This window comes from Microtus oregoni, unplaced genomic scaffold (assembly GCF_018167655.1).
Source record: "Microtus oregoni isolate MIOR12 unplaced genomic scaffold, Mior012 000027F_ref0000203, whole genome shotgun sequence".
Taxonomy (NCBI): Eukaryota; Metazoa; Chordata; class Mammalia; order Rodentia; family Cricetidae; genus Microtus; species Microtus oregoni.
Genome location: NW_024543086.1, coordinates 22,064,003 through 22,090,400, shown reverse-complemented (window position 1 = coordinate 22,090,400; position 26,398 = coordinate 22,064,003). Strand labels below are relative to the sequence as shown.

Genomic DNA, 26,398 nt, shown 5'->3' with positions numbered 1-26,398 from the left:
CGCATAGACACAAACACAGTTTCTTTCTTGATCTTCAATCTAATTCTACTCCCGGAAACACCCACTCAGTTTCTTGTTATATTGCTCAAGACTACAGGAAGTAATAGAATCTTCCAGACAATTACTCTGTATCTATGAGCATAGAAATGCCTTTTTCTTCTTACATACATGGAATCATATTATACCAACTGTGCATACATGTGTGTTTATACATATACATGTTGTGCATGCATGCATGACTCTCCATTATTCTTTATTGAGGAATTTTGGCCCTGTCTTCTAAGAACACACTAGGCTCTGTACAACCAGTATCTAATTTCCGAGGGACAATAGGTGCTTACCCTGTTCTATTTTTTTTTAAAATGGGGCTAGTAGCTGTGAGTGGTGGCTCACACCTTTAGTCCCAGCACTCAGGAGGCAGAGGCAGGCGGATCTCTGTGAGTTTGAGGTCAGTCTGGTCTACAGAGTGAGAGCAGGAGCTTAAAAAGTTATCCCTCCCCACACATGTGGGGCTAGTGAGGCGGCTCAGCAGGCAAAGGTACTTGCCTCCAAGTTCCTGAACTCCACATGGTAGAAGGAGAGAATCAGCCCCTGAAAGTTGTCCTCTGACCTCGTACACACACCACACTGTGCACACTTACACACATGCAAACATCATTATGTACACATCAGATAAATTAAAAAATGTAGTGCTCCAGGACTGGGTATAGTGGCTATGCCTGGACTTCCAGCACTGGGCAGGCGGAGGCAAGAGGATCGCTGAGCATTTAAAGCCAGTCTGGGCTACAGGTGAATTCAGGCCACCCTCAGCTTTAAGTGAGAGGTTGTCTGGGAAAAAATGAAATTAAAACATTTCAAACACTAGTATAATTACTGTATGTTTTGTGCATAGATATTTGTAGGGCATGTTTTGTTTGCTTGCTCGCTTGTTTTTAAAATACTACAGTAGAGGGGCCAACAAGATGGCTCAGGGGGTAAAAGCACCTTCTTCCAGCCCTGATAACCTACAAGGTGGAAGGAGAGAACCAACTCCCACAATTTATCCTCTGGAACATCCCAGCTCCATAAATAAATGTTTAAAAAATTAATATGGAACATTATAATTGATTATTGTTGCAAATTCTCCTTGAAATAGTCTAATCTGTACTCACAGAACATACCAGACAATTTGTGCTCCACCACAGTTTGCCAGTTTTGAAAGTGTTACTCATTTTTGCCATGCTGGGGCTACACCTCAGACTCTAGACACGCTAAGGTGCCCCGTCACTGCGACTCCAGACACGCTAAGGTGCCCTGTCACTGCGACTCCAGACACGCTAAGGTGCCCCGTCACTCTCCTATAGCCACAGCTAATCTCACCCCTGTTTTAAAGCTTTCATAATTGTTATTTTTTTCTTTTCGGTTCTGGGGGTGGAACCCAGGGCCTTGAGCACCCTAGGCAAGTGCTCTACCACTGAGCCATAACCCCAACCCTTGTTTTAATTGTGAATGATATCACAAATCTCTCCCTGTGTCACTCGGCAATTTCCATAATATCCTAATGCCTATTGAGTAGCTGTGGTATCTGAGGGCATAGATAGCCCCCCTTTACAGAAAGGAACCTAACGCCAGGTAGTGCTGGTTGCCCCGGCCGTGATGTCAGGACTGTGATTCTCTTTCTTTCCTCGGGGATACTCTGTTCTGTCACTTCCACCATTCTCACAAGCCTGCGAGCCAGCGGTCCTCTTCTGCTTCTCAGAGGACATGCGGACCCTGGTATGAGGTCACGGAATCTCCCAGTGGCTTTCTTTTGTCCTCTGCATTTGCCTTCTCTCCCTGCTCTGACAGCAAGAACGGCATGGCCCTCCTGGGGAAACTCCAGACTTAAAGCCTCAGTGGCCAAGAGGTTGCCAACTGCCCCAGGACCGGTTCTCAGCAAAGGCCAATTGGCTCTTTTGTGGCTTCCCTTTCTGGACTTGGCTTCTCCGCCCTAATCTCTTGCCAGCTTCCTGTATGACCCCTAGCCTTCAAGCTTATTACTGGTCTCCCACATACGTCCACGATGCCCCCTGCTGTGCAGAGTTGGAACAGCAGCACTCGGAAGCCCTGTCTGAGAACTCACTGGCTTTTTGAAAGTCTCTGTTACTGGACGTACCCCTATGGACCTGCTCATCATCTTGTCCCCAGGCTAGAGGGCCTCTCATGTTTATTTGCAGGCAGGAGGGAAGGGGCCAGGCCATGGATACGTGCTCACCATGCACAAGACACCATCTTCCAGGACTTTATTTACCTCAGAGAAACAAAAGCCATGTACCCAAAAGACAGGCACAGAAGGGCAATCATACTATATACTGTAACAAATGATGACCTGGGATATCTAAAATATTGATTATACACACCAAGACAGTTGGGAAAATGCCAGCAATTAGCAATGCTGCTCAGTGAAATGGCAAAAGAGTCCAGGTGCTCTGGAGGCTGAGGTAGGAGAATTCCCGGATTCTTGAGCCCAGGACTTTGAGATCATACTGGACAATATAACATAACCTTGTCTCAAAATAAAAAAAAATAGAATAGAGACTAAAGAATTCCGTTTTCTCCCAGCTGAGTAGCCTTGGTAGGGTGTGCTTCCCAGCATGGCGTCAGGGAGAACCTTGGTCTCAGTGCCCAAGTATTTAAGGATCCTAGTTTTTAGTGCTTGGTTTCAGACCCTGGAAGGCTTATCATGAACTTTGGAACAGGATATCTGAGACGAGAATGTTTGAGCTTGAGGTGGGGATTTGGGGAGCCACAGTGGAGAGGAGGGGGAGCTGCAGAGCCTGGAGCGTGGATGGAGCTCATTGTGCATGCCTCTTCCATGTCCTTTCTCCTCTTGTTCTTGGTCTGCGGAGCAAAATCCAGTCTTTCTCAGTGTGAAGCTCCGCCCTTTGCATGACCCATTCATCTCTAGATTTAGGCAGGAGACTGCGCCCAGCGCTAGCACTGAGCCAGTATGTATTAATCCGCTTGGCTCTTCCTTCTGGTGCAGGCAGATGTGCCAAGGATCTGGAAAAGGTCAAAATGCTCCTGGTGTCTTTTGAGCGAATGTTCTCGTAAAGCAAGAAAGTCACTGACCGCTGCCCAGCTTGATCCACAGGGAAGACAGTGGGGGTGCAGGGTGCTTTGGGGAGCAGGGCTGCTCCTATAGTAAGGACTGACACTAGCTCACTTCCGTTTCTAACTCTTGCTGTTGTAGATGGAGAGATCACCTCCAAGCCAATGGTGCTGTTCCTGGGACCGTGGAGCGTTGGCAAATCCACCATGATAAACTACCTCCTTGGGTTAGAAGAAACTCGCTACCAGCTTTATACAGGTGAGAATCTGGGGGGGGGGTGATTAAATTGTTAAAGCAGATGAATAATCAAAGCACTTGTATGCCCTTAATAATATAAATGAAAATGACCTGCAAGAACCAGCAGTTCTTCCGCCTCCATGGCAGCATTATTTATAAAAGTCCCAAAGTAGAAACAACTCCTGTCCACTGCTGGACGAAGGAATAACCAGACTGTAGCCTGTGCAGCCAGGGGAGCGCTAGCTGAGAGAGGGATGCTGCATGGCCGGGGACACGGCACAGTGGGTAAAGCGCTTGCTGTGCAAGCCTGATGATTTGAAGTCAGGTCCCTAGGATTCAAGAAAAAGTCAGGTAGAGGCTGGGCGGGGTAGCACTCGTGAGGCAGAGGCAGTTTGAGGTCAGCCTGGTCTACAAAGGCTCCAAAGCTACAGAGAAACCCTGTCTCAGAACAAAAAACGGGGGGGGGGGCAGCTGAGTAGCAGATGTGTCTGTGATTGCAGTACTTCTACAGGGAGATTGGAATAGGAGATAGGAGAACCCTGAAAGCCTGGAGGCCAGCTAACCTGGCCTGTGCAGCAGTGATAAGGTAGAAGAAGGTGAGAGTACCCACAGTTGTCTGCCTTCTGACCTCCACCCTTGTGCCATGGCAAGTGCATGCAACACACACACACATGCACAGAAACACGTGCACACACACATGAGCACACACATACACACATGTGTGCATGCACACACACATGAGCACCCATGCACACATGTGTGCACGTACACATGCATGTGCACACAATACACACAAACACAGACAGAAAGGAGTGAAGCATGCATGCTGTCAGAACACACCGGATACATCCTTGCCACAATATGAATAAATCTTGAAAATGTGCTAATAAAACAAGCCAGGCACAACAGCACAGATATTGTATGATTCTACTCACATGAGGTGCCACAACAGGACAAACTCAGAGGCAGAGAAAGAATAGAGGTTGCCAAGGAAGGAGAAAGGAGTTACTACCTAATGTAAACAAGAATTTCAGCGTGGGAAGATGATAACTGTTTTTGGAAAGTGAGGACAACTAACTATTCGCATGATAATGTGAATATTTTAATGCTATAGGTTTAAAGATTAAAATGTAAATGTTATGATCTGTATATTTTGGCACAATCAGTCCTTTCCAAGACGTCTTCCTGTACACACCCCTTCCAGAAGTCTGTTTCTCACTGGTTGCTTTTCCACCTCTCACTGTGGATGCAGGTGCTGAACCTACCACCTCCGAGTTCACCGTCCTTATGCATGGGCCCAAGCTGAAAACCATTGAGGGCATCGTCATGGCTGCTGACAGCGCCCGATCCTTCTCACCCCTCGAAAAGTTTGGCCAGAATTTTCTGGAGAAGTTGATTGGCATTGAGGTTCCCCACAAACTTCTAGAACGAGTCACTTTTGTAGATACACCAGGGATCATTGAGAACCGCAAACAACAGGAAAGAGGTAATTTATGAGCCTGGAGATGTGCTCAGAGTGAGAGCACTTTCCCTGAAAGCACGGGGACCTGAATTCACACCCTTACCACCCATGTAAAAAGGGAGGCATGGCTGTGGTAGCGCACACCTTTAATCCCAGTACTTGGGAGGCAGATGCAGGTTGGATCTCTGTGAGTTCCTGCCCAGCCTGGACTACAAAGTGAGTTCCAGGCCAGTCAGAGCTGTTACACAGAGAAACCCTGACTCAGAAAAACCAAAAATGTAAGGCATGGTTACCTGTGCCTTCAACGCCAGTGTTGCAGGGTGGGCATAGTTGGATCCCTGAATCCTGGAGCTCTGTGGCCAAGCCAGCCTAGCCAAAATGAGAGGCCTTGTCTTAAAGAAATAGGACAGAAAGTAGTCCTCCTCCTCTCAATGTATACACACTTGTGGGTACACTCACCTTCACACACACACACACACACACACACACACACACACACACACATATTTCTGGACAGCAAGAGCTCTGTCTTAGGACACTGAGCAGCAGAGGGTGGCAGGCCAGCAGAGGAACAGGGTGGTGAATGTTCGAGATGAAAAGATGCTCTTCACCTCCACCCCTTCTCACTGTTGCTGTGGTAACCACTTGGGAACTCAAGTGTCGTGTTCTCTGCCTCCTAAAGGGCTGCCTGATTTGGAGATGGTCAGTAGCTTCCTAGGGGGAGTACTAGTCTTCCCTGTAAGGTTCTGGAGATGTCCAAGCTGGGGACTAGCTGTCTTTGGGTTCCCAGTCTACCCTGAATAATGGAAGGCCTAGACTAATTGTATCCCAGTGATTTATACTTGAATTCGCTAACCTGGGTCTTGGGCATGGGCTTATTTTGTTGAACATGATCTACATTTTTTCTTACTCCCAACACCTGCTTTGTTGGGCTTGCTTTAATCTAAACTTTATTATCTAAACCCAGCCCCTGCCTGCCTCGGACGCAGGGCATTGCTATTTGGGCCTGGTAAGCATTAGGCTGTATCATAGGGCATTGGATACTGCCATGGCACAGGGCTATCTGCACTCATGTGTCCTAACCAGGGCAGTAATAGTAATAAGTGATCAAATGGCAAATCTCAGTTTATGGTTATGACGCATTTGGGTTATAACTGTGTAGGTGGAGTTTTTTGTAGGGACTTCTGACTCCCCAATAAATGCTCAGAGACTTATCATTAATTATTAATGCTCAGCTGATAGCTTAGGTGTGTTACTAACTCATAACTTAAATTAACCCATATTTCTTATCTATGCTCTACCATGTGGCGGTATCTTTTTCAGCATGGCATATTCATCTGGCTTCTTCCACCTCTGTTCGGTGACTTTGCTCCCTTCTTCCTTGCACTCTCTTTTTGTCTGCAAGTCCCACCTACCCTTTCCTTGCCTAGCTATTGGGCAGTTAGCTTTCCATTAACCAATGAGAGGAATTCGTATTCACAGAGAACAAAAAGATTGTTCCACAGCATAACTGAACCCTGATTTATTGACAATAACATAATTTAGTTATGATAATTATATTAGGCCCTACTATAAATCAGATAGCTTTATATATTGGCACCAACTCCCGTGGTGTAATGGTTAACGCTCTGGACTCTGAATCCAGCGACCTGAGTTTGTATCTCAGTGGAACCTGTTCCTTTAGGAAGAGACCTGGCCCGTTGTTCTCATCAACTCAGACCATGAAACCCAATATAAGTGGGCTGCCCATGCTGCTTCAGCACTGCTGGGGGCATGTTTCACTTCACTTAGCTCTATACATTATTTTATTGGTTAAAAAAAAATCAGTGTTTTTGAAACTCTTTGTATTAGTCATGGTTCTTTGGAGAAACAGAACTTACAGAATGAATCTAATAATCTATCTATCTATCTATCTATCACCTCTATTTACGATAGATATGTCATATTGCTCTCTATCTATCTCTACATATAGATATAAAGGAAATTCATTAGAATGGATTATAAGTAACTGTTCTCTACTAACAGAAAATCCAAGAATCCAGTAGTTTTTCAGTCTGCTAGGCTGAATGTCTCAGCTGGTCTTCAGTACTGCTGGACTCCTGAAGAAGTTGGCTCTAATGCCAGTGAAGGCATGAACTTGGCAGTGAACTGGAGGGCAAGCAAGCAAAGAGAGAAAGCTTACTTCTTCCGTGTCCTTTTTATAGGCTACCAGCAGAAGGTGTGGTCAGATTAGAGGTGGCTATTCCCATCTCAAAAGATCAGATTAAAAGTGGGTCTTCCCACTTCAAATGATGCAATTAAGAAAAGTCCCTCACAGGTGAATCCAGCCACTCAGGTTTTAGTTCATTCCCTATGTAGTCAAGTTGACAACCAAGAAGAGCCACCGCAGTGGTGTTCCTTGTCGTCTTGTTTTGTAAATAAGAACACAGCAGATAAGAAGAATTACTATAGAGCGAACCCCTGTGTGGCTGCAGATTTAAGCTGCGTCTTTCCTGTCTGAAGCACAGTAGTTTTTCCATCCTGTCTGTCTCCCTTGTTATTTTTATTTGTTTTTGAGACAGCTCTGGCTGTTCTGGAGCTTGCTATGACAACCAGGCTGGCCTTACAGAGATCCTCTTGCTTCTGCCTCCTGAGTGCTGGGACTAAATGCATGCGCCACCACATCCAGCCTAACACGGTAGTCTTTAAGTTAGCTTTAGTATTACTGTTCTTTTTGTAATTTTTATAGCTTATGACCTAGAATTTAAGAGCAGTGAGCATCCAGCTGGTCTGTCACTAGCCCAGGTCTCGGCAGACACTCAACACTCAACCCACATTTTTTCTCCCAAAGTCACACATCCCCTTTCCTTCTGACTTCTGGATAGTTCTTTCAACATCTTTGCCATTGTCCTAGATCCTTTTAGACATTTGGAAAACCACTTGCTTTTTCTTTTAAAATTTTTATTACTTTTTAGCTGGATGATGGTGGAGCACACCTTTAATCTCAGCCTTCAGGAAGCAGAGGCAGGCAAATCTCTGAGTTCAAGGCCAGCCTTGTCTACAGTATGAGTTCCAGGACAGCCAGGGCTATACAGAAAAACTCTGTCTCAAAAAACCATTACCAAAAATAAAATAAAACAATTGTCTTATGTGTATGGGTGTTTTACCTGCATGTATGTCTGGACCATACGCATGCCTGGTACCCACGGAGGCCAGAAGAGGAAGTTGGCTCCTCTGAGACTCAAGTTACAGACAGTAGTGAGTGGCGTGTGGGTGCTAGGGACAGCACCTGGGTCCTCAGAAAGGGCAGCCAGTGCTCCTAACCAATGAGACATCTCTCTAGCTCTGTTTTTTTCTTTTTGTTGCTGCTTTTGTTTTTGAAACAGTGTCTCATTATGTGGCTCAGCCTGGCCTTGAACTGAAGATCCTCCTGCCTCTGCTTCTCAGAATGATGGGATTGCAGGAGTGCACTACCACACACTGCATTAAAAAGCTCCACTTTGGACAAATACTTCACTTCACCAGGGATTCAGAGCCACTGTATATTAAAGCCTGGGTCAGACTGCTCTTGATTAAAGGTTGACAAAAAGCAGAAGACAATACTCACTGGTCTCTAGAAATCCAGGAGATTGCCAGTGCTTGACTCTGCTCAGGGAGGTGCAAAGGGCTTTGTGTGTCCCACTCAGGTTGACTTCTCATTCCTGTCCCCCAAGGCTACCCCTTCAACGACGTGTGTCAGTGGTTCATCGACAGAGCCGACCTCATCTTTGTTGTCTTTGATCCCACCAAGCTGGACGTGGGCCTGGAGCTGGAGACGCTCTTCCGCCAGCTGAAGGGACGGGAGTCCCAGATAAGGATCATTCTGAACAAGGCCGACAACCTGGCCACGCAAATGCTCATGCGGGTGTACGGAGCTCTCTTCTGGAGCCTGGCCCCACTCATCAACGTCACAGAGCCTCCACGGGTTTATGTCAGCTCCTTCTGGCCACAGGACTATAAGCCCGACACCCACCGGGAGCTGTTCCTCAAAGAGGAGATCTCTCTGCTGGAAGACCTGAACCAGGTGATTGAGAACAGGTTAGAGAACAAGATTGCTTTTATTCGCCAGCATGCCATCCGTGTCCGCATCCACGCCCTTCTAGTTGACCGCTATCTACAGACTTACAAGGACAAAATGACCTTCTTCAGTGATGGAGAACTGGTTTTTAAGGACATTGTGGAAGATCCTGATAAATTCTACATTTTCAAGACCATCCTGGCAAAGACCAACGTCAGCAAGTTTGACCTTCCCAACCGTGAGGCCTACAAGGACTTCTTTGGCATCAACCCCATTTCCAATTTCAAACTCCTCTCTCAGCAGTGCTCTTACATGGGGGGTTGCTTCCTGGAGAAGATTGAACGGGCCATCACCCAGGAGCTCCCTGGCCTTCTGGGGAGCCTGGGGCTTGGGAAGAACCCAGGTGCTCCTAACTGTGACAAAACAGGTTGCAGCGAGGCCCCAAAGAATCGCTATAAGAAGCACTAGGTCATGTTCAGTCATTCTCGGGGCCCCATGGGTGAATGAGCTTGTGTCCTAACTGTCTGAGAAGTCCCGGTTTTTAGCCCTTTGAGCCATACTGGTGACAATCAGTCTGAATTGGAGATTTGGGAGTTCATTGAGGCCGGTGAATCAGGGAAGGAACAAGGGAGGAGAGTGGAAACTGTGAATTATAGTCTGCTTGTCTTATTGCTTCAGTTAGAAGGCCTGACACAGGCTAGTCAGGCTTCCCTTGTTTTTCCTGGGTCATGTCTTGGAGGGACAGAGAGCAGCTAACTCCTAATGAATACTAAGATAATGAGGGTCAAATAAGCTAAACTCAGCTGAAGTTTCCCAAGCAATAGAGGGTTCTCAGGTCAGTGTCAGCTCCTTTCACACAAATCTTCTGTCCGTTCCCTATCTCTCCTCAGCTCCCTCCTAAGTTTGGGTGGATTTCCAGCAGTGGACAGTTTCTTGAGTCTGGTCTTCATGAACTTGGAACCCAGCTTTGGAATCTTCTTCCTGTCTTCCCAATGGGTAGGGCATCCAGGACACTAAAAGTTTTCAGATTAGTGTTGGCCGGCCTCTCCAGGTATCATTTCATTGATGTCTCAGTTGGAGAGCTCAGCTCAGTTGGCCCCAGAACGAGGGTGACTGAGTGACGAACTCAAGTACTCTTCCTCCTGGAAGTGACTTACATGAATGTACTGGAAAGGCTCAGGGCTTAGTTGGTTTGCAGTGTGTCTTTGTCTGTTGCATGTCTTGGAAAACTCAGATCACAAAGGTGTTGATTTCAGAAAGGACATGGGGACCTTGCTCCTTCCTGGTCCTTGGAGGTTTCTCTGGACAGTTCCCTCTCCCAAGTTTCGGGGAAAACTGTTTCTACAACTTCTTTGTGGGAGCATTTGACAGAGGACATGTCTCCTCTGGTTCCCAGAAGTGTGGCTTCTCCTTCCCCTTCTCCATTCCCCGATGCACCAATATTTCCCTTTGAGAGAAATTCCCTAGACTCAGAACCAGCCCCAGCCCCGTGGCATTGGTGGCAGACAAGGCCTGAGGTTCAGATCCAACCTGAACTTCTGCAGATGTCCACTGAGTGCAGCCAGGACCGTCACATCCCAGTGAGTGTGCATTTGTGTGTCCACTGTACAAGAGAGAGCTAGGACAATGACAGACTCGAGGGCACAGAGAGAGGACTCCTGAGAGTCGTGCATGGCAGAATACGCTGCCACCTTGGAGCACATGGGGGCATGAAGCCTTGGGAGGATGAAGAGCTTTTGGATAGAGCAGGTCAGGTGAAGGTCAGACTGTCTTGAGGGCTTCCTTTGAGCACAGCTGGCTGCGTTTTTTTTTTTTTTTTTTTTTTTTTTTTTTTGAGCAAGCTGTCTTTGCTTTTGCCTTGACTTTGAGGCATGGGTTGGGATCCACCAGCACCAGTGAGTCATCTGGAGCAGAAGGAAAGTGGGAAGGAAGGTTGAGCCAGAGCTGCTCCTTCTGAGGATCAGGTAGGGAGCAGAAGCAGATGGGCACGCGGTAGGGCTACATAGAGAACTTCAGTTTAGGAGTTCACGTCTTTGAGCACTTAGTCTGGCGCCAGCTGGGAGGGAGGGGAGCTGCTGCCTTGGCTTCTCACAAGTCACACGCCCCAGAGCTGCCAGGACACTGTTCCTTCCATAGGGTCATGCATGGAGCCTAGTAGCTCGGGCAGATGAGCTGCAGTCTACCTTTTCCCGTTAAAATACGCATCCAAGCCCAAAGCTCCTCTCATCTCTCCAGTACTTATTCTCTGGAGAGACTGTCCCTCCCACCTTTCCCCTTCATGCTCCTCATGCCTGAGGGCTTTGTGTAGCAACTCTGCTTTCCCTCAGTGCAGTCCTAGCTGTCAGGGCCTGCATGCTTGGTGGGGAGCAGGTGAGCTGAGGCAAACACAGTCATCCAGTATTGGTGTTGGGGGAGGGGCACTTTATCAGGGTCACTGTCCTTCTGGGTTTTCCTCCATCTTTTTCTTCTCTGTCTCCATTCTGCTCCTCTCCTCACTGCCCGCGCCCACCCAATTCACTTTCCTCTCCTGCCCACGGGCTGCTGACGAGCCAGCACAGGGGTTAGCACCCATCTTTGCCCAGCTCTGCAGAGATGGATTCTGAGTAGGATTCTGACTCCAGGGGGAGATTCTGAGTGGAATATCCGTGTAGGTGCTGGGACAGTGGCTGACCTTTCCTGTCTTCTTTCCATCCTGACTTCATCAGGGAGGGCGTCTCAATAAAGTTCCAGTCTCTCTTCAACACCTTGTCCCTCTCGATTGTGTCCAGCCAGGTGAATCTCTTAGCTTCCTTTTACCCAGCAGAGTAGACTCATTTTCAAGTTTCTGGGGGATAGCTTGGAAATTTGTAAACGTCTGCCCTTGTTTTGCATGTGTTGGTACCTCTTTTGGTGGTTTCTCTAGCACCAAGCCTCCTGGTGCAGAAGATAACTCATTCACAGCAGGCAGTGAAGACGTCAAAGCCCACTGCTGTATGGTAGGAAACACAAAGAACCTTCCCCTCTGCAGTACCTCACTTCATTATTTCTGACACCCAGAGTAGTGTCCCGTTTGAAAAGGGATCACTGGAAGTTTCCATCCCCAGGTCCTTCACCGAGCAGCTCAGATAGTGATAGCAGTAGGTGCATTTCCTCTACCTGACAGCTACCTCATGATCTCTACAGCCGTGATGGAGTATGGCCTGTCAGAATGGTAAGGGTGGCCGCCTTCCTCTAGCTCTCCCAGAAATTGACCATCCCTCTACATGTGTGGACATGTGTGTTTTGAACACGTCCCAACTTCCTGAGCCAGTAATAACCCCACATTTCACTGTTTTCGGTGTCCTGATCAGAGCAGAGTTCCTTTAATTTGGAAGCTTTCTGCTCTGGGGTCCTCCCAGGAGGTTTCATGCCATGGTGTAAGGCGAGCTTGAAAGGGAAAGATGGGGGCCCCGGGGAAGAGGTGGAAGGTTGGAAAGAATCCAAAAGGGAGATCAGAGCCACAAACCTAGGTCACACACATAGTTATGCCAGGAAAGGTGCCAGTCAGTGGCCAAGGCCGATGTTTCTGGGTTCTCTGGCTTAGGAGGGGTTAATCCTCAGGCTAGAAAGTGGGCCATGTTCTCCCATCCTCATGTGATCTTGGACATCTTTGAGCAAGTGAGCACCCTGACCTGCTCACCCGCTGCAGCCTGAGCATCCTGACCTGCTCACACCCGCTGCAGCCTGACCACCCGATCTGCTTACCTGCTGCAGCCCGAGCATCCTGAGCTGCTCACCCGCTGCAGCCTGACCACCCTGAGCTGCTCACCCGCTGCAGCCTGACCACCCTGAGCTGCTCACCCGCTGCAGCCTGACCACCCTGAGCTGCTCACACCCGCTGCAGCCCGAGCACCCTGACCCCTGACCTGCTCACCTCCTGCAGCCCGAGCACCCTGACCCCTGACCTGCTCACCTGCTGCAGCCCGAGCACCCCGACCTGCTTACCTGCTGCAGCCCGAGCACCTTGACCTGCTCACCCGCTGCAGCCTGGATCCTTTCTTGCCTAGGCCAGAAATACGAGCTTTGCCCTGGAAAAGGGAGGGCAAGTAGAAATACATGTTCTGCCTCACATTTTGCTGTTCCACAGCTCAGTGTTGCCATTATATGGGAGTTGAGAAAGAAACAGAAAGCAGAGAAGGCAGAACCAAAGGCCATTCAAAACACAGCCAGGAAAAGTGAGGGATGGGATGGAAAGAGTATTTGTAAGGACACATGCAGATGTTTTCTAACGTGTGCTTACATATATCAGGACATAAAAACATTCACGTGAAATCTGAGGGAGTGGAGGACAGGTGGAGATGTGTGCTTTTGTGGCCAAAAGACACCCAAGTATCCAGGACAGTGTTGGAAACACTTCACTTTTATGCTACTGGAATGAATAAAGAGATGCTGGAGGAGAAGGTGACTTGTGTGTGTGTGTGTGTGTGTGTGTGTATGTGTGTGTGAACGTGCATGAACCTTGATGGTTCACCCAGGAAGAGGCATTCAAGGGACACCACCCTGTCAGCCCCTGGCTTTGCAGGAGTGTCTTAGCCTTAGAAACCTCACAGGAACTGACAGTACTTGATGCCAATTCCCCCTCGGTGACATGAAGCTTGGGCTTTCCTAATACAAAGAAATTGTTCTCTAGAAGACTATAAAGGCAATAAGGAGGAGGCAACTGAAAAATAAATTACCTAGTGGCTGGCACTGTATACAGGAAAGGTGTGTCCAGCAGGTTGTGCCCACCTCCTGTCCTAAGGATAAACTCTCAAGCACAAAGGAACTTTTCCACACCTGCTTGAACTCTGGGACGTGGGTTGTTTACCTACAATGTGTAGAGGATCCAAAGTGAGGACTGATGACTAGGAAAAGGATGTTTCTAGAGTATTTCCTTTGTGCCAGGAACTGGGCTTCAGCCCTATGGGCAAAGCACCCTCACGTCTAACAAAGGCGGGCTAATCACACTATCTGTGCTGGGGCTATGCCTCGTCTTTATGTGCACTGTTTAATTTAATCTTCACAACCCTGTAGTGAGGTCGCTGCTAGCACAGTTCAGAACATGGAGAGTTCAGAACACTACAGAGTCCCAGTGCCTGGAATTGACCCCGGGCTTGCTACAAGGTGGCCTTGGGCAAATGACTAAAGTGTATTTTAGTTCCCTTACTCATAAAATGGAGACAGTTCCTCCCTTATGGGGTTGTGGTAGGGAGTGAACGGCTCAGTACAAGCAATGTGCTGGACTTGACATATGACACAACTCACAGACAGTGCTCAGCAAACCTCAGCCACTATTGCTAACATCAGTCATTCTACTGATGAGACTGACGTCAGAGTGGCCAGGGTGGAGGCATGTGGACATGGGAGAGCTGGAATGCCACCCAGTACCCAGTTCCCTGCATGGGCAGGCTAGGTTATTTGCTCAGGGCCACTTATGTAACGGCAACTTTCTTTCTTTCTTTCTTTCTTTCTTTCTTTCTTTCTTTTTGGATTTTTCGAGACAGGGTTTCTCTGGTTCCTGTCCTGGAACTAGCTCTTGTAGACCAGGCTGGTCTTGAACTCACAGAGATCCGCCTGCCTCTGCCTCCCGAGTGCTGGGATTAAAGGCGTGCGCCACCACCGCCCGGCCTGTAACGTGACTTTCTGAGAAGATTTGCTTGAGTCTTTGAGTGCTCATTCAGTACTTTGTCTTTTTATTTTTAAATTTATTTATTTATTTATTTGGTGTGTGTGTGTATGTGTGTATGCATGTGTGTATGTATATGCATGTTCATGCATGCATGTGGAGGTCAGAGGAAAAGTTTTGAGAGTCTGTTCTTTTCTCCCACCATCTGGGTTCCAAGGACTGACTCAGGGTAGCAGGCCAGCATACAGATATCCCTACTGGCTGAACCAGCTTGACATACCAACTATATTCTTTACTTCTTTTAAATTATTACTGAAAACAGATTTTTATACAATGTATTGATGACAGTTCCCCTCCCCCAACTCTTCCTAGATCTTCCCCACCCACCCAAATACATACCCTTTCATTCCTCTATCTCATTAGAAACAGACAAGCACCTAAAAAATGATAAGGTAAAATAAAAACAAAAAAACCAGAACAGGAGAGAACAAGGAAACAGAAATCAAGAAACATTTATTAGAAAAAGAGCTGGGTGTGGTAGCCCATGCTTTTAGCCACAGCACTTGGGAGACAGAGAGGCAGTCGGATCTCTGTGAGTTCGAGGCTAGGATAGCCAGAGCTATTTGAGTTCCAGGACAGCCAGTGCTGTTACACAGAGACACCCTGTCTCAAAAACAAAAAACAAGACAAAACAAGACATACACAAACACACACACACAAGGAAAGAGAGAAAAGGATCTTTTTGAGACAGAATCTCACTGTGTGGCTCAGGCTGACCTTGAACTTGTTATGTAGCCTAGTCTGTCCTCAAACTCGAGGTCCTCCTGCCTCAGCTTCCCAAGTGGTGGGATTATAGGTGTGTGCCACCAGGTTCAACTCTATTATTGCCTTATCAACACTGATTTGTGCTGACCTGGATCCCAAACCCGTGGAATACAGTATATATTTTTCAAATACTAATAAAGTTGATTTTGAGCTGGGTGTGGTGGTTTGTGCCCAGAAGCCCAGCATCCAGGAAAATATAGTTCGAGACTTTCAAAAACAAACATACCATAAGCAAAACCAAAACAGAAGATGGTTTTTTAGGAGCATGAAAACATTTGTTATTTGTTATTGGAAATATTTTAGTGCTAGTAATTTTCTCGGCATTATTTCAAACAATCTGCAAGTTTTTCAGAATTATAAGGTATAATTTCTGTCCTGGGGAAGTGGCTACCTAGTGGGGGATCAGAGGCACAGGAGGGACAGTGATTAGGGAAGTCTTCATGAATAAGATGACATTTTCCAAATCGCTTTATCAGGACACAAAGTCTGACCCAAGATTTTCTTACCTGTTTGTTTCAAGATGAGGCCTTGCTATGTTATCAGGCTGGGCTGGGACACCTGGATTAAAGTAGTTTTCCTGTCTTAATTTTCAAATGCTTTTCCTTTTTCTCATTTGTGAAGAATCAATGAATTGAAACTGTTAAATGTTTGAACAGTAGTGTAATCAGGATTCTTCAGAGATGGCCAGAACACCAGAAAGGGTGATCGAGCTTGAGATAGTACAATTGTAGCTACTCTTTGAAGGCTGGACAGGATTGGCAGGTCAGCCATGAGGGAGAGAGATGTGGGGATTACACTCACAGGTGAGTCCTTGTGTGGCAAAGACGACAGGAATCAAGGACAGAATCAAGATGAGGGGTCTAGGCTACCTCAGTTGCTGAGTGGAGAACAGCACGCAGAACCGGAAGACCAGCCAGCAGCTGCACTGCCTGCTCGTGGATCTGCTGGGTGGGATGTGCTGGGCTCTATCTTCCCACTCCTCAGAGATGGGAACATGAAGGAGAAACTCCGTCCGTCAGCATGGCCCTGTGTGGCAGCCCCAGTAAACCTCTAACCCACATAGTCCATGTCTCTTTTCTGATTCCTTGTGACATTTAGGACATCCCATCTCGGGAAGTCAGTTAAGAGGTGGCAGTGTTTGCGAGGACAAGGGTAAGATGTTCTGGTGCTCCTGCAGCCTGTGAGGACACAGGACTACCGTCGGCCCTCGACCTCCCCAGGGCAGGGAACGCTCGGGTGGCAGCCGGGATCCTCGCTGTGGCCACATCAGGTTCCTCTTCTTAAGACTGCCGGGAAATGCTGGCTGTAGCTGCCCTTGCCTCCTTCCCCAAGTTGCCTCCTGAGCTTTGTGAAGAAAGGGGGCCAGTTCTGAACCAGGGTTCTGACAGTGGGGGAAGTGGGGCTCCCGACTGGCCTGGCCAGTCTCTCAAGGTACGCTTCTTTCACACAAATAGGTCTTCCTGAGGTGGGGGGTCACCACCTACACTGCAGCCACTCGGCCCGGGGCCTACAGTTATAAACCACAGAACGGGTAGCAGGAAGGCCTTGCCAAAAGACAGCCCGCTTCACAAGGCAGCAGAGCTTGCTGCGCATGCGCACGACCGCAGTACTCCCGCTTGCCCCCTTGCGGCCGACTCTGGACGCTTCCTGTGCTGGCTCAGGCGCCTGCACAGACTCGGAAGCCGGTAGCGGCTCTTCCTGGAGGCTGCACCAGGTCCCGGGTGGGCGGTGACTGGGGAGCAAGATGACTTGGAGCTTTCAGGTCCCTTCAACTCCCGGTGTCCGAGCTTGTTCTCGTGTCCGAGATCTAGCGGGGCGCGAGATAGATGCACGCCATCACTTCAGCGCCAGCCGCCCTGCACCTCAAGGACCTACCCTTGAGGCGAAGAGGCCAACGCACCTGGTGCTTCCAAGTGGACACCGAAGAGCCCGAAGGCGCTGAGTTACCCAGGGGACATGACAGTGCGTCCAGAAGGCTGGTGTCGCGGAGATACGAGGCCTCGCCGAGAGATAAAGATACCTGCAGAGTAACCTGTTGTGGAAAGAACAACAGACAATTTGGTGCTTGCTGTTTTTTTAGAGGGATATTTTCTCCAGGGCCAGCCCCCAGGTTAAACTGGAAGTGAGGGTTTTAGATGATCCCAGGATTTTCCCCCACTTCAGGATGAGGGGACACTACTCAGTGCGGGACTGATGAAAACAGCAGCTATAGGATACCAGCGGAAATACTGTGGTTGGAATGGATTATTTGGGCTATTCTTCCCCCACATCATCAATTTTAGGAGCTGAAAGGACTTAGGAGATTCTGTAGCCGTTTCCTCAAGAAAGCAGCCCTGGCTGTGGTAGCCCAAGAACTTTAGTCGCAGCAGGAAAGATCGAGAAGGCAGAATCAGGCAGATCTCTGAGTTTGAGGCCAGCGTAGTTTGCATCGTGAATTCCAAGACAGTTGGACTACATAGAGAACCTGTTTCACAATCAGTAAGTAGATAAACAAGAAACAAAACAAAAACACCATAGCCTGGGAATAGGCAGAGAGCACTTGATTAACACGTGTGAGACCCAGGATTCTGCTCCGAACACCCTCCTCTACAAACCTCCCATCAGAAAATAAGGTTAGGAGACTCTGCATGGAACAAGTCCAGTGACAGAGATCTGAATTCAGAGTCTTTCAGCAGGGTTCAGTGGAAGGTCATTTGCTCGACAAGGCAGGGGTTTCCCCAGCGTTTCCCAGCAGAGACAAGCGTAGCTTCCCTGTGCAGGTCTGTGGAGAGCAGACACTGCTTTGATCCTTGGCTTCCTTGGTTATGTTAAAAGCCAAGATAGGGCCGGGTGGTGGTGGCACACGCCTTTAATCCCAGCACTCGGAAGGCAGAGACAGGCGGATCTCTGTGAGTTCGAGACCAGCCTGGTCTATAAGAGCTAGTTCCAGGACAGGCTCCAAAACCACAGAGAAACCCTGTCTCGAAAAACCAAAACCAAAACCAAAAAAAAAAAAAAAAAAAAAAAAAAAAAAAAAAAAAAGCCAAGGTAGGGCCTTTGTAGTCAGAAAGGAATGAATGCACGCTAAAGTCCTGGGCTTCTTGGTTGTTGCTTTGGAGTGGGGTTATTTGGCATCTGACAAGGCTTCTCTGTGTAGCCCTGGCTGTCCTAGATCTCACTCCTTAGACCAGGCTGGCCTTGAACTCAGAGATCTGCCTGTTTCTGCCTCCTGAGTGCTGGGATCAAGTTGTGCGTTACCACTGTCTGGCTGGCATCTGGTCCTTCCAGCCTGAGAAGAGGAGTGCCCTGGGGAGGGAGTTAAGGGAAGATGCACTGCAGGAAAAGGAGGAGCCTGCCCATCCTTCCTCCTCTTTATTAGCGAGCTTTATTCCTCTGCGCACATTTCTTTCCTGGGCTTAAAAGAGGAGAATACCCAGTAGGGGCAGGGAATTGCAGTATATGGAGCTGTGTGGTTCAACTCATTTTATAGTCCAGGAAGCTGAAGCCTGGAAAAAGAAACTATCCCAGGGTCATAGAGCAAGCTAGTGGCTACGCCTTATTAGGTCCAGCAGGAAACAGATGGCAGGCTGGGAATAGGGCTTCTTTGGTAGAATGTTCATCAAGACTCCTTAGGTTTGGTTCAGAGCACTGCATACAACAGAGGGCCTGTAATTCCCGAACTCTGGAGGTCAAAAGGCAGAAGGACCAGAAGTTTAAAGTCTTTTTTTTTTTTTTGGCTACAGATGAATTCAAGACCAACCTGTGTGTGTGTTGGGGGTGGGGTGGGGTGGGAGTCACATTTGCCTTGGGTGATCTGAGGAAAGGTATAGGGAAACAACTATAGCAGGGGATGTTTTCGGGTTTGTATCAATGGGATCCGAACCACCTGTACTTCCAGAGAGAGACTGTGCAGAATTTCATCTTTGCAGAGCTGGGACTTTTGAGTCAAGGGATAAGGAAAGGAATTGGGTGAATTAAAACGGCTCTCCCTCTCTCCCTCTACCTTGTCTGTCAGGGTTGCCCATGAGCCAGACAGAATCAGCAGTTGAGTAAGTGTGGTTCAAACGGAACATTTCTAGAGTACAGAGCAGGGTGGACAAGAGTGAGACACATACCCTGAGGGGCAGCCAAAGACACCTAGCGTAACTCTTGGGCTAATAAGAAGATTACATTTCCGTAGCATTTAATGTCAAGCATGTCCATTGTACTTTCCCATAAACTGGGATTTCTCTGTATGACAGATTAAAAAGCAAACCTGACCAGTGAAATAACCCGAGGGGAATAATGACTAATGAAGCTGACGTCTGTCTTCCTAAAATTTCGCGTTCTCAGGAGAGGTTCCCTGTGAATGTGGAACAAAGAGTGAGCAAGAAGCGAGTGGATGGCTTAAGGGGCAGCACTCCCTGGAGAGCTTTTGCGGTGGTGCTGGTCTGGGGCAGCTACAAGAACAGGACACCAGCACGAGGTCCCGTGGATGGTGTCTCCCCTGTTGGTCTTACTAGGTCACCTTCTTTAGCTTAAAAGAACAATGTAGAAATTTTAAAAATTGTCTTGGATTTCTGTTTGGTTTTCTTAGTGTAAGAGAGCTTTTGGAATTAAAAGTGTCTGTGTCTGGAGCCATCTTTACCCACCTCCTGATTCCTGAGATCCCCCGCGATCTGGGCAAGCGCCCAGGGTGCTGCCTCTCCCTCTGCTCAACTCCCACTTGTCCTTCCACCCACAAGCTCGTGGCTGGTGCTGCTGGAGGAACACGGAGTTCTTCAGGGAGAAGCAACAGCCAGCTTGGTGGGGAGTTTTACCAGCACCCCTAAAATGGTGTGCTGCGGAGTCAAAAGCTCAGCAGTCAGGGGCCTGTCTCCCAGGCTTCCTCTTCAGAATCTTTATTGACCTCTTCTCTCCTAGAGGGTCCAGGAGCCTTTCTTGGGTTGTCCTAATCTCAGGTCCTCGTAAAGGAAATGACCGCGCTTGTGCACTGCACGCCTGCCGCTGTGCTAGATGCTTTGTATCCATGATTTATGTAATTCCACAGCAGTCCACCATACAGCAAGCAAGGACTTCACCTAGAGGGCTTTAAAAATTATTTAAGGAATGTATTTACATGTGCGCCTGTTTGTACATATGTATATATGTGTGCATGGTGCGTAAGGAGACCAGAAGAGGGTGTTGGATCCTTCAGATCTGGAATTCCAAGGAGTTATAAGCTGCTCGACAAGAGCAGTAATTGCTCTTAACTGCCAAGCTGTCTAGATTGCCAGCCCTGGCCTATGGAACATTTTTTAAAATTTAAATTTCAGACTTCTTTAAATTTATTTTTTTTATGATTTTGAGAATTTCATTCATGAGTACATTGTACTTACATCATTTCTATCAATCCCCTTTCCTCCCTTTAACTCCTCCTGTTCTCTGCTACCCCGTTTCTTCTGGGATGCCTGATCACTACCTCCCCCTCCTCTTCCTGCTCCTCACCTCTCCTTGTACTCTTCGTCATCCCCTCCTCTCTTTCTGCACACACACTCAGACACACCCTAATGAGTCCATTATAGAAACATTTGCAAACCACAGACATTAGGGGTAGAGCCAGCATTGATCTCATTCTAATTCAAGGCTTGTTCTGACATACTTCTCGTTTAGAAAAAACCCTATTGCTAGAGTATTTGGGTTTATTTTGTAGGTTTGCTCTTCAGAACCTTTTCCGCATGCCATTTCCTGTGTTCCCAAGGCTTGGGCATAGCACATGTACCATTTTCACTTATTTGTGGATTTGCCTAGCATCTGATTCCATCCGTGGTCTGTATTTCTGTTTATCCTATTATACTCCTTTGTAGGTGGTGTCTTCTTCATCTACAGGCTGTTTCACCTACTTATAATGCCAACATCTAACCCATCCTTCAAAACCCAGCACAAAAGACACCTTCCAAAAGACGTGCCTCCGGTTTCATTTTCCTCGAGATTCGGAGCTCAGCTTCGTAGACCTTCCCTACAGTTACTACATTTTCCTTCTGTTCTAGCAATTTGGATATGCAATCTATTTTCTTTGTTGGGCTGAGGTAGGGAAGACACTGCATTAGTGTTTGGGCCTCTCCTGTACCTAAGGCACCAGAGAGCTAATGATTTGGACTTTTTATGACAGAGACGATTCACAAAGTGATTTTCCCCTCAATGTGGCAACTTTGCTTAGACCGAAATTCAACTGTAAAATAAATATCTTGGTAGAGAAGATGGAGGAGGGAAGGAGGGTATGTGCTAATGCTTCAGAGCCATTATTTCTGCTTTTTTCGAAAGCTTTAAATTTGGAGAAATGAAGAGACATGAGTTAGAATGGACAGGGATAGCAGACTGCTTACTTCCTCTCCAGACAGGGTCCAACAGATGGTAGTTGTAAACTTTCACCTTAATCACACGCTGTGGCTTTTCTGAAGCTATCTCCTTTATGTTTGTCCAGATAGCAAAAGCATCCCTTTCGATTTTATCACCGTGGAACGAGGCAGGCCTTGCCTCTGCAGTGGGGCCCAAGTTGGTTCAGAATACCCGTTCCCCTTATTGCCCAGCACAGACAGATGCTGGGCCCTTCCACAGAACACTGCTGTGGGCTGGGATGATTCGTCTGCTTTGTCACCGCCTACAGCTCGGCTCAAAGCCCTTGGGAATCAAAACCCATCCCTAGGAGAGGCACACAGAAGGCTCTCCTTGGAGATAGCAGCTTGGGTGTCTGCAAGACAGCAGACGTCAATCCTTGTCCCAGTGGGTCAAAGTCCAGGTCAGTAGGAGCCACATAGACAGTTATTGTAGAAGTAGCTACCGTAGAAAACAGTTCCCTTTCTGGGCATCAGCAGCTTAGACTTGGGCTCTGCCAAGAACTTACTGTTTCCACGGAGGAAGGACATCAACTTTTTACCATTAGTCCCATCGTGCTAAGGGGAGAAGGGTTACATGAAAGTGGAAACCTCTCCCCACCCATCATGGCACCCCAGGTCTCTAAGTTACAGTGATAAATGATATGCTAGGGCACCCTTTGTAGCATAGGAGGGACCAACACCCCTTCCCAGGGTGGAGATGAGCAGTCAAATTGAACTGAAGAGAGGAAACTTGTGTTAGGTCTTAAGATTGGAGCTCTTCTTTGCAGATGTGACTCAGCCATGTCTCTGGGGGATGCTGTGTGCTTTAGTGCCAATAGAATGTGGGGGGGGGTGAGCTATAGTGCCAATAGAATGTGGGGGTCAGCTGTAGTGCCAATAGAATATGGGGGTGAACTATAGTGCCAATAGAATGTGGGGGGGTGAGCTATAGTGCCAATAGAATGTGGGGGTGAGCTATAGTGGCAATAGAATGTGGGGGGGTGAGCTATAGTGCCAATAGAATGTGGGGGTCAGCTGTAGTGCCAATAGAATGTGGGGGGGTGAGCTATAGTGCCAATAGAATGTGGGGGGGGTGAGCTATAGTGCCAATAGAATGTGGGGGTCAGCTGTAGTGCCAATAGAATGTGGGGGGGTGAGCTATAGTGCCAATAGAATGTGGGGGGAGGGTGAGCTATAGTGCCAGTAGAATGTGGGGGTGAGCTATAGTGCCAATAGAATATGGGGGTCAGCTGTAGTGCCAATAGAATGTGGGGGGTGAGCTATAGTGCCAATAGAATGTGGGGGGTGAGCTATAGTGCCAATAGAATGTGGGGGTGAGCTATAGTGGCAATAGAATGTGGGGGTGAGCTATAGTGGCAATAGAATGTGGGGGGTGAGCTATGGTGCCAATAGAATGTGGGGGGTCAGCTATGGTGCCAATAGAATGTGGGGGTCAGCTATAGTGCCAATAGAATGTGGGGGTGAGCTATATTGCCAATGGAATTTGGGGTTGTGTGCTATAGTGCCAGATGGGATGTGAAGAGTATAGCATGGATTCTAGTTGTTCTTAATAAAAACCTGGAGTCAGATATTAGGGGTGAAAGCTGAGAGATCAGAGAAACAGTGCAGCCAGCTACTAGAAAGACCCTTTACCTCTACCAAATCCTCAGACCAAAAGGGGGATCCTATCTGTTTCTCTTTGAGACTGGATTGATCTAGTGTAGCCCAGTGGCCTTGAACTCACAGAGGTCTGTCTGGGATTAAAGGTGTGTGCCACCACTGCATGGCCTCTAGTGGTTTAGCTCTGCACTGTGATCTTCCGGCAAGCTTTATTTGTTAAAACACAATTATCACTGCAGAAGCGGATGAGCATGAGGAGAGGTTAGACTTGCAGGTCTATCAGGGTCTAGTAGGAAAAGGCCTTCATAGACCATGCAGATTTGGGGCTTTTTCCTGAGGGAATAGGAAGGACACTGAACTGTATTAGTATTAATACTAATACTTCTAGTGCTGGGGATTTAACCCAGCTTCTTACATGCTGGGGAAGTACTCTGCTACTGGGCTACATCGCCAGTCGTCCCCCACCCTGACCCTGCCTTTACAATTGAGACAAGAGCTTACTGAATTATCTATGTTGCCTTGCACACTTTCTCCTTTTGCCTTCTGAGCTGGGATTGCAGGTGCACATCATCCTGCCTGGCTTGTTTCTGTGTTTAAGGAAAAGATGTGGTCGTATCTTCCTTGTAGAAAGAGCCCCACGACAGAAATGTGGGGAATAAATTAGAAGAGTCGAAGATGCTAGGTAGATACAAAGATAGACTATCATACAGAAGAGAAGTTGAGGACCCTAGCCAGAGGGCTGGGAGAGCAGATTAGAGGGGATTATCTAGCCCGGGGTCCTCTGCCCCTGAGCTCACCTGAGCTCTACTGATTTTGTATATGTTCCCCTTCCTGATGCAGCCTTCGATGGTGATCATGGGTTCAAGACTGATCGAAGGGAACTGTGACGTGTTTGGGTTTTGAACTTATTCCATTTTCCATTCTATTCACCCAACACTAGAAAACCATTGTTTGTCTCAGTGCCGACTCTGTTCTCTGGCCTTGGAATCAGGACTCTATATTAGTCATGAGGTTTCTGCTGTCCTTCTTGCTCTTTCCAAAAGGACGGATGAGACACTAGGTCTAATTGTAATTTACTGACAAGCAGGAACTAGAAAATATTGGATTAATGACCAAGTTTGGGATCTCAGTCTTTAGAGAGATCAGCTGGTGAAATTCAGGGCGGTCCTATATGATCAGACAAGTCTGAGCACCTTGGTTTAAATTTAGATCAGTTATATAAAATGTAATCCGAAAACCAATGTGCAAACCTTCTAATTATTTCACTGTTGCTGTCTTGGCTGTGGTTACACATGTTGTCCTTTCTTGTTAATATGTTAATAACGCTGTCATCTAATGATTCTTGGGCCAACAAACTATAGCAGTCAACCAACAAATTAGGTTCTTGGTATCTATGGTGTCCTACTTAGCCTTCATTGTCAATTTGACACAACCTAGAATCTTCTGAGAGGAAAGTCTTGATTAGGAAATTGCCTAGATTAGATTGGCCTGTGGGCATATGTGTGGGGCATTGTCTTGATTGTTAACTGTATAGGAAGCCAAGCCCACCGTGGGTGGTACCATCCCCAGGCAGGTGGTCCTAAGCTGTATAAGAAGGCTAGTTAAGCAAAAACTGGCAGTGTTTCTTTGTAAATTCTTCTTCAAGTTCCTATCTTAACCTCCTTCATAGATAGACCATGACCTAGAAGTATAAGATGAAATAAATATTTGTTTCCCCTAACTTGCTTTGAGTGTTTTTAATAACAACAATAGAGAGGAAAGTAGAACACTTTGTTAATTTAATAATGGATACTATAGTACACAGCAGAGATAGGCTATAGATGCCCCCTGGCTATGTTCTCAAGGAATTGAGAGACACTATTATTATTTTGTTTTACTGTAGTTGGGAACAACAAAATTGTGAAAACCAATTAAAGAACAGAAAAATAGACAGTTTGGCATGAGTGGCACAGACTACAGATACACAGAATCCGAGAAAGAAAAGGAAATGGGTTAGGCTTTTTGGTCTCTCAAATTGCAAGTTGGATCTACTTAAATCCACCACAGGGATCTAAGCTGGGTCCAACTAGTCTTAGTGTGAGATTGGAGGCCAAGCAGTGCTCTATGGGCTTTCATGGGGTTGTGGTCCTGCTGCACAAACGTCCGCCCTGTTTCCTGCATCTGTACTCCCTACAAATCAAGATTTTCCATCCTCACGCAAATGCCCAAATGTCCCCTCTTTCTTCTCCATGATGACTTTCCTCTCCTCAGGATGGGCGCTAGCTTCCCTGCTTCTTCTCAGCCGTTTGCTGACTGTGCATCCGTGTTTTCACCATTTCCATCAGGTCGGGAGGTGCTTCTTAGCAGGGCATGCATGATTCCCTTCTCACTCTCTGGGGCTCCAGGAGAGTGGAACCTCACTCAGAATTTCTTTGCTTAACTGATGAAAATCGTTCAACAGATTTAATTCTCTCTGGCACTTCAGTTATAGAAGATCGGTTTTGTAAAAGGAACACTAAAATCAGAAGGGAGTGGCCCTGCTTTCTGGATCCAGTTTCTGGCAGGAGGCATAATAAGTGGTTGGGGACTTAGTTTGGTAGTAGAGCCTACAAAATTTAAGGCAATAGGTTTGATTCCCAGTCCACCAAAGAACAACAAAACCCAAGATACAGAGACATGAAATTGAAATGATTTTAAGTAGGGTTTGTTCTCACACACAAGTGAGTTTTCTGTCCAGTCCCCTCTTGGTCTTGTCCTCTCAGGACCAAAGGAACAAATGGGATCTCAGAGATCAGAAGGCTTTTTCCTAGAGCATGGAATTGGAGAACTGGGGCCAAGTCCTGATGGCTCTTTGGTGACATTGGCGCCTTCCTGACTTGATGGTGTGTAGACCAAATAAGAAAAAAAGTAAATCCTTCAGGATACACAGTGTCATTTGTATATTAGGCATAGATTTCATCATACCTCCCGCCAAGCAAGCCTGGTCACCGTAGCCACATCCTCAGCCTTCCTTCCTTACTGCCGTCTGCTGGAAATAATGGATTCTCCTTGGGCCACCCGAAGGCCAGATCCAAAGCAGCAGTCACAGGAGAACATGCTTGTTTTTACTTATTTTTTAGAAATTAGATTAGTTTGTTTTGACACAGTCTTTATATAGCCCCAGCTGTCCTGGAACTCACCATATAGACAAGGCTAGCCTTGAGTTTATAGAGATCCTCCTGTCTCTGCCTCC

The 26,398-nt window shown here is 47.3% G+C and overlaps 1 protein-coding gene across 1 annotated transcript in view; it reads left to right on the top strand.

Moving 5' to 3' along the window:
* Window positions 1-11,546, top strand: part of Srl (sarcalumenin) — a 41,864-nt gene extending 30,318 nt beyond the window's left edge. Inside the window, exons 4-6 of the mRNA XM_041676661.1 lie at window positions 3,212-3,328; window positions 4,560-4,793; window positions 8,462-11,546. Coding sequence (XP_041532595.1) covers window positions 3,212-3,328; window positions 4,560-4,793; window positions 8,462-9,273 — 1,163 coding nt within the window. The 3' untranslated portion in view covers window positions 9,274-11,546. The remainder of the gene's footprint in view (window positions 1-3,211; window positions 3,329-4,559; window positions 4,794-8,461) is intronic.
* The last annotated feature ends 14,852 nt before the right edge of the window (window positions 11,547-26,398 follow it).